This window comes from Homarus americanus, unplaced genomic scaffold (genome assembly GCF_018991925.1).
Source record: "Homarus americanus isolate GMGI-L3 unplaced genomic scaffold, GMGI_Hamer_2.0 scaffold45226, whole genome shotgun sequence".
Lineage (NCBI taxonomy): Eukaryota > Metazoa > Arthropoda > Malacostraca > Decapoda > Nephropidae > Homarus > Homarus americanus.
The window spans coordinates 165,001-174,955 of record NW_024715428.1 but is presented as its reverse complement, the minus strand read 5'-3'; the positions used below and the strand labels follow the sequence as shown (position 1 = coordinate 174,955).

Genomic DNA, 9,955 nt, shown 5'->3' with positions numbered 1-9,955 from the left:
TTAACAAACAACACAGTGCCATAACAACAAATACAGTGCCATTAAATAAACAACATAGTGTGCCACAATAAACAAATACAGTGCCACAACAAAACAACACAGTGCCACAACAACAAACAAATACAGTGCCTACAACAAACAACAACACAGTGCTACAACAAATAAATACAGTAAATAACAAAACAATCACAGTGCTACAAATAAACAACACAGTGCTTACAAATAAAAACAACACAGTGCCACAACAAACAACACAGTGCCACAACAGCCCAACATAGCAGTGCTACAACAAATAAACAGTGCCAAACAAACAATACAGTGCCACAACAACACATACAGTGCCACAACAAAACAAATATGCGCCACAAACAAATAACCACAGTGCCACAACAAACAACATGGTGCCACAAACAAACAACATGGTGCCACAACAACAACATGGTGCCAGCAACAAACAACATGGTGCCACAACAAAACAACATGGTGCTAAACAAATAAATACAGAAAAGTGCTACAAATAAACAACACAGTGCTACAACAAACAAATACAGTGCTAATAAATAAACAAACATAGTGCTACAAACAAATACAGTGCCAAGGAATAAACAACATAGAAAGTGCTACAACAAAAACAACACACAGTGCCATAACAACAACATAGTGCTACAACAAACAACAACATAGTGCTAATAACAACAACATGGAAAAAGCTACAACAAACAACAGGCGGTGCCATTAAATATGACAAATACATATACAACAAACAAATACAGTGCCACAAATAAAACAACACAGTGCCACAACAAAACAACAACATGGTGCCACAACAAACAACACAGTGCCACAACAAACAACACAGTGCCACAATAAACAAATATGGTGCCACAACAAACAACACACAGTGCCACAACAAAACAACATGGTGCCACAACAAATAAATATGTGAAAGCTACTAACAAACAACATGTGCCACAACAAACAAATATGGTGCTACAACAAACAAATATGGAAGCAGTTAACAAACAACACGGTAAAGCACAACAAACAACACAGTGCTACAAATAAAACAAATATCACAGTACAACAAACAAATACAGTGCTACAAATAAACAACATAGAAAAGCTACAACAAAACAAATATGGTGCCATAACAAACAAATATGGTGCCACAAATAAACAACACAGTGCCACAACAAACAACACAGTGCTACAACAAAACAACCAAAGCACAACAAACAACACAGTGCTATTGGCCGAAACAACACAGTGCTACAACAAAACAAATACAGTGCCATGTAACAAACAACACAGTGCTACAACAACAAATATGAAAAGAAGCAACAAACAACACAGTGCTACAACAAACAAATATGGTGCTACTAACAAACAACATGGTGCTACAACAAACAAATATGGTGCCACAACAACAACACAGTGCCACAACAAACAACACAGTGCCACAACAAAAACAACATGCCACAACAAAACAACATGGTGCCACAACAAACAAATATGGCTACAACAAAACAAATATGAGCACAACAAACAACACAGGTGCCACAACAAAACAACACAGTGCCACAAACAAACAGTGCTACAACAAACAACACAGTGCCACAACAAAACAACACAGCAACAACAAACAAATACAGTGCCACAACAAACAACACAGTGCTACAAATAAACAACAATACAGTGCTACAACAAATAAACATGAAAAGCACAACAAACAACACAGTGCCATTAACAAACAACATAGTGCCACAAATAAACAAATATATGCTGCCAAATAAACAACATGGAAAGCACAACAACAACACGGTGCCACAACAAACAACACGGTGCCACAACAAACAACACAGTGCCACAACAAACAACACAGTGCCACAACAAACAACACAGTCCCACAACAAACAAACATGTAGGAAAAAGCCACAACAAACAACAGGGTACAACAAACAACATGGTGGCACAACAAACAACATGGTGGCATTAACAAACAAACATGGTGCCACAACAAAACAACATGGAAAGCACAACAAACAACACGGTGCCACAACAAAAACAACATGGTGCTACAACAAAATGGGCCATGGTGGTACAACAAACAAATATGGAAAGCACAACAAAACAACATGGTGCTACAACAAACAAATATGGTGCTATTAAATAAACGCCAACATTATGCCACAACAAACAAATATGGTGCTACAACAAACAAATACAGTGCCACAATGAATATGGTGCCACAACAAAACAACATGGTGCCATAACAAACAAATACAGCACAAACAAAACAAACACAGTGGCTACAACAAACAACACAGTGCCACAACAAACAATACAGTGCCACAACAAAACAACATGGTGCCACAACAAACAACATGGTGCCACAACAAACAACACAAAGTGCTACAACAGTCAAATATGGTGCCACAACAGTAACATGGTGGGTACAAACAAAACAAATAACATGGTGGCAGCACAACAAACAAATATGGGTACAACAAACAAATACAGTGCTACAACAAACAAATTAGCAGTGCCACAACAAACAACACAGCCATACAACAAAAACAACAAGCCAAACAAACAAATATGGTGCCACAATAAAACAACATGGTGGCACAACAAACAACATGGTGCCACAACAAACAACATAGAGGGCACAACAAACAACACAGTGCCACAACAAACAACATTAAAAAGCCTCAACAAACAACATGGTGCCACAATGAACAACATGGTAAGTACAACAAACAAATATGGTGCCACAAACAAACAAATATGGTGCCATTAAACAAAACAACATGGTACACAAAATAAACAAATTACAGTGCCATTAACAAACAAATATGGTGCCACAACAAACAACAACAACATGGTGCCGCAAACAAACAACATGGTGCCACAACAAACAACATGGTGCCACAACAAAACAACAGAAACACAAACAAACAACATGGTGCCATTAACAAACAACATAGTGCCACAACAAACAACATGGTGCCACAACAAACAACATGGTGCCACAACAAACAACATACAGTGCCACAACAAACAACATGGAAAGCGCCACAATGAAAATATGGAAAGCACAACAAACAACATATGGTGCTGACAATAAAACAACATGGTGGCAATAACAAACAACATATGCCACAACAAAACAAATATGGTGCCACAAACAAACAACACAGTACACAACAAACAAATACACAGTCCTACAACAAAACAAATACAGTGCCAATAAATGGAACAAATATGGAAATACAACAAACAACATGGTGCCACAACAACAAACAACACATGATGTGCCACAATAAAACAACATGCGGTGCCACAACAAACAAGACAGGCACATCAAATACCACAGTGCCACAACAAACAAATATGGTGCCATTACCAAAACAACATGGAGCCATTAACAAACAACATGGTGCCACAAACAAAACACAGTGCCACAACAACAACATGGTGCCACAACAAAACAACAATATGGTGCCACAACAAACAACATGGTGCCACAACAAAACAACATGGTGCCACAACAAAACAACATGGTGGTGCCACAACAAACAAAGATGGTGCCACAACAACAACACGCGGTGCCACAACAAAACAACATAAGCTACGATCAAACAACACAGTGTCACAACAAAACAACATGGTGGCGCAACAACAACATGGTGCCGCAACAAATCAAACATGGTGCCACAAACAACACAGCGCGCCATTAACAACATGGTGCCACAAATAAACAACATAGGCACAACAAACAAATATGGTGGCACAAATTAAAAACAAATATGGGAAAGCCGCTGAACAAACAAATATGGTGCCACAAACAAACAACATGGTACAACAAACAACATAAAGCGCAACAACAACATGGTGCCACAACAAACAACATGGTGGCGCAACAAACAAATATGGTGCTACAACAAACAAATATGGTGCCACAACAAACAACATGGTGCCACAAACAACAACATGGTGCCACAACAATCAACATGGTGCCACAACAAATGTAAATATGGTACACAATGAACAACACAGTGCCACAACAAACAACAACAATATGGTGCCACAAACAAACAAACATGGTGGCACAACAAACAACATGGTGCCACAACAAACAACATGGTGCCACAACAAACAACATGGTGCCGCCAACAAACAACATGAAAAAGCCACAACAAACAACATGGTGCCACAACAAAAAACAACAACATGGTGCGCAACAAACAACATGGTGCCACAACAACAACATGGTGCCGCAAATAAATAAACATGGTGCCACAACAAACAACAAATACAGTGCCATTAACAACAAATACAGTGCCACAACAAAAACAACATGGTGCCACAACAACAAATACAGTGCCACAACAAAACAACATAGTGCTACAATAAACAACACAGTGCCACAACAAACAACACAGTGCCACAACAAAACAACACAGTCCCACAACAAAACAACATGGTGCCACACCAAACAACACAGTGCCAGCCAACAACATGGTGCTACAAATAAAATAAATATTATGCTACAATAAAACAAATACAGTGCCACAACAAAACAAACATGGTGCTATTAACAACAATATGGTGGCAACAAACAACATGGTGCTAACAACAAACAAATACAGTGCTACAACAAAACAACACAGTGCCATAACAAAACAACATGGTGCCATGAACAAACAACATGGTGCTACAACAAACAACAGAAAAAGCACAATAAACAAACATAGAAAGCATACAAATAAACAACACAGTGCCACAACAAACAACACAGTGCTACAACAAACAATATGGTGCTACAACAAACAACATAAAAGCTACAAATAAACAACACAGGTGCCACAAATAAACAACACAGAAAAGCCACAACAAACAACATGGTGCCACAACAAATACAGTGCTACAACAACAAACAACAGTGAAAAGGCTAACAAACAACACAGTGCCACAACAAACAACATGGTGCCACAACAAACAACACAGTGCCACAACAAACAACATAGTACACAACAAAACAACAACACAGTGCTACAACAAAACAACACAGTGCCACAAACAAAACAAACAATACAGTGCCACAACAAACAACACAGTGCTACAACAAACAAATATGGTGCCACAACAAATCAACATGGTGGCACAACAAACAACACAGTGCCACAACAAACAACATGGTGCTACAACAGTAGTCAACACAGTACATAACAAAACAAATACAGTACAAATAAACAACAAGAAAAGCATAACAACAACATAGTGCTACAAATAAACAAATACAAAAGGCTAACAATAACATGGTGCTACAAATAAACAAATATAGAAAAGTAAAGTAAAACAAATACAGTGCTACAAAATCAAATAAATACAGTGCTATTAACAAACAAATATGGTGCCAACAACAAATACAGTGCTACAACAAACAACAACACAGTGCTACAACAAACAACATAGTATTAACAAACAAACACAGTGTTAAATAAACAACACAGCACAACAAACAACACAGTGCCACAACAAACAACACAGTGCTACAACAAACAACTGGAAATAAGAACAAACAACACAGTGCCACAAACAAAACAAATATGGTGCTAATAAACAAACAAATATGGTGCCACAACAAAAACAATATGGTACACAAACAAACAAATACAGTGCTGCCAAACATAACACAGTGCTACAAATAAACAACATGGTGCCACAACAACAACAACAACATGGTGCGCACAACAAACAAACATAAAAAAGCACAACAAAACAACACAGTCCTAATAAATAACAACATGGTGGCACAACAAACAACATGGTGCCACACAACAAACAACATGGTGCCACAACAAACAACACAGGTGCCACAAATGTAAAAACAACACAGTCCCACAATGAAACAACATGGTGGCACAACAAACAACATGGTGCCACAAACAATACAGTGCTACAACAAACAAATACAGTGCCACAACAAAACAATATGAAAAAAGCATAACAACAACATGGTAAGCACAACAAACAACACAGTGCCACAACAACAAATACAGTCCTACAACAAACAACATGGTGGCATTAACAAACAACACAGTGCCACAACAACAAACAACATGGTGCCACAACAACAACACAGTGCCACAACAAACAACACAGTGCCACAACAAACAAATATGGTGCCACAACAACAACACAGTGCCATAACAAAATAACATGGTGCCACAAACAAACAACACAGTGCTACAACAGAAACAACATGGTGCCACAACAAACAACATGAAAAGCCACAACAGAAATAAATACAGTGCCACAACAAACATGGTGCCACAACAAACAAATACAGTGCCACAACAAACAAATATGGAAAGTTACAACAAAACAAATCACAGTGCCACAACAAAAAAATATGGTGCCACAACAACAACAACACAGTGCCACAACAAAACAACATGGTGCTACAACAAACAATTTCACAGTGCTACAACAAACAACACAGTGCCACAACAACAACATGGTGCCACAACAAACAACACAGTGCCACAACAGGTAACATGGTACACAACAAACAACACAGTGCCACAATGAACAACACAGTGCTACAACAAAACAACATGGTGCTACAACAAACAACACAGTGCTACAAATAAAATAAATATAGAAAGTTAACAAAACAAATATGGTGCCATTAACAAACAACATGGTGCCACAACAACAACAATATGGTGCCACAACAAACAACACAGTGCTACAACAAACAACACACAACAAACAACATGGTGCCATAACAACAAATACAGTGCTAATAGCAACAAACAACATGGTGCCACAACAAACAACACAGTGCCATTAAACAAACAACACAGTGCTACAAACAAAACAACATAAAATACAACAAACAAATACAGTGCCACAACAAAACAACAACATGGTGCTACAACAAACAACACAGTGGCACAAATAAACAAATACAGTGCTACAATAAATAAATATGGTAAAATAACAAACAACATGGTGCTACAACAAACAACATAGTGCTACAACAAAACAAATATGAAAGCCACAACAAAAATAAATACAGTGCTACAACAAACAAACACAGTGCTACAACAAAACAAATATGGTTACAATAAACAACACAGTGCCACAACAAAACAAATATGGTGCTACAACAAAACAACACAGTGCTACAACAAACAACATAGTGTGCTACAACAAACAATATGGTGCTATTAAATAAACAACACAGTGCCACAACAACAACATACAGTGCCATTAACAAAACAACACAGTGCTACAATTAAAACAAACACAGTGCCACAACAAAACAACATAAAAAGTGCTATTAACAACAACATACAAAAGTTACAACAAAACAACATGGAAAAGCATTAACAAACAATGCAAAAAGTTACAACAAACAAACATAGTGCTAACAAAACAAACAACACAGTCCCACAACAAACAACACAGTGCTATTAAATAAAACAACACAGTGCCAGTAAATAAAACAACACAGTGCTACAACAACAACACAGAAAAGCCAGCAACAAAACAAATATGAAAGCATACAACAAACAACACAGTACACAACAAACAACACAGTGCTGGCTGTAACAAACAACACAGTCCGCCATCAGGTAACAAATATGGTGGGTACAACAAACAAATACAGTCCCACAACAAACAACACAGTCCCATTAACAACAACACAGTGCCACAACAAACAAATATGGTGCTACAAACAAACAAATACAGTGCTACAACAAACAACATGGTGCTACAACAACAACACAGTGCTACAAATAAACAAATACAGTGCTACAACAAACAACAGAGTCCCTGCAAACAAACAACATGGTGGCAACAAAACAAATACAGTGCCACAACAACAACATGGTGCCACAACAAAAACAAATATGGCGCTACAACAACAACACATGCTACAACAAACAATAACATGGTGCCATGAAACAAACAACATGGTGGCACAACAAACAACATATGGTGCTACAACAGAAACAACATGGTGCCACAAATAAAACAACATGCGAAAGCCATTAACAAACAACATGGCTACAACAACAAATACAGTAGTGCAAGTGCCACAACAAAACAACATGGTGCTATTAACAAACAAATACAGTGCTACAAATAAACAACATGGTGCTACAAATAAACAAATATGAAAAGCACAACAAAACAACACAGTGCTACAATGAAACAAATATAGTGCCATTAAATAAACAATATAAGCCAACAAACAACACAGTCCCACAACAAAATATGGTGCCACAACAAAACAACACAGTGCTACAACAAACAACACAGTGCCACAACAAACAACACAGTGCCACAACAAACAACACAGCTACAACAAACAACATGGTGCTACAACAAACAACACAGTACACAACAGAAAACAAATATGGTGCCACAACAACAACACAGTTAACAATAGTCAGCCAACATGGTGCCACAACAAACAACATGGTGGTAATAACAACAACACAGCTACGTAAATGTAAACAACATGGTGCCACAACAAACAACATAGTGCCACAAATAAACAAATATGGTGCCATTAAATAAACAACATGTAGGCACAACAAAACAACATGGGTGCTACAACAACAACATGGTGCCAACAAAACAAATACAGTGCCACAAATAAACAACATGGTGCCACAACAAACAAATATGGTGGCACAACAAACAACACAGTGCCACAACAAACAACATGGTGCTACAATGAAACAACAACACAGTGCCACAACAAACAACATGGTGCTACAACAACAAATATGGTGGCACAACAAATAAATATGGTGCCACAACAAAACAACATGGTGCCACAACAAACAACATGGTGCCACAACAAACAACATGGTGCCACAAACAAACAACACAGTGCCATTAAATAAAACAACATGGCTACAACAAAACAACACAGTGCCAACAAACAAATACAGTGCTACAAATAAACAACATGGTGCCACAATAAAACAACACAGTGCCACAACAAACAACATGGTGCCACAACAACAACATGGTGCCACAACAAACAACATGGTGCCACAACATGGTGCCACAACAAACAAATATGGTGCCACAATGAACAACACAGTGCCACAACAAAACAACACTATGGTACACAACAACATGTACACAACAAACAACACAGTGCTATTAACAAAACAATATGGTGCCACAACAAACAACACAGTTAATAACAGTACCAACATGGTGCTACAAACAAACAACACAGTGCCACAATAAACAACATGGTGCTACAACAAACAACATGAAAGCTACAACAAAACAAATATGGTGCTACAACAAAACAAATACAGAAAAGCACAACAGTCAAACACAGTGCCACAACAAACAACATGGTGCCATTAACAAACAACACACAGTGCCACAACAAACAAATATGGTGCCATTAACAACAACACAGTGCCACAACAAACAACATGGTGCCATTAACAAAACAACATGAAAAGCCACAACAAACAACATGGTGCTACAACAAAACAACACAAGTGCTACAACAAACAACACAGTGCTACAACAAAAGCTAAATATGGTGCCACAACAAAACAAATACAGTGCCACAACAAACAAATACAGTGCTACAACAAAACAACATGGTGCCACAACAAACAACATGGTGCCATTAACAAACAAATACAGTGCTACAACAAAACAACACAGTGCTACAACAAAACAAATATGGTGCCATTAACAACAACACAGTGCCACAACAAAACAACATGGTGCCACAACAAACAAATATGGTGCCACAACAAACAACACAGTGCCACAACAAACAAACACAGTGCTACAACAAACAACACAGTGCCACAACAAACAACACAGGTCCCACAACAAAACAACATGGTGGCAATAACAACAACACAGTGCCACAACAAAACAACACAGT

General features: G+C 37.8%; 1 protein-coding gene across 1 annotated transcript in view; it reads left to right on the top strand.

The window, feature by feature from the left end:
• Positions 1–2,734: 2,734 nt before the first annotated feature.
• Positions 2,735–9,955, top strand: part of LOC121857776 (serine-rich adhesin for platelets-like) — a 42,216-nt gene continuing 34,995 nt past the window's right edge. Inside the window, exon 1 of the mRNA XM_042353957.1 lies at positions 2,735–2,746. Coding sequence (XP_042209891.1) covers positions 2,735–2,746 — 12 coding nt within the window. The remainder of the gene's footprint in view (positions 2,747–9,955) is intronic.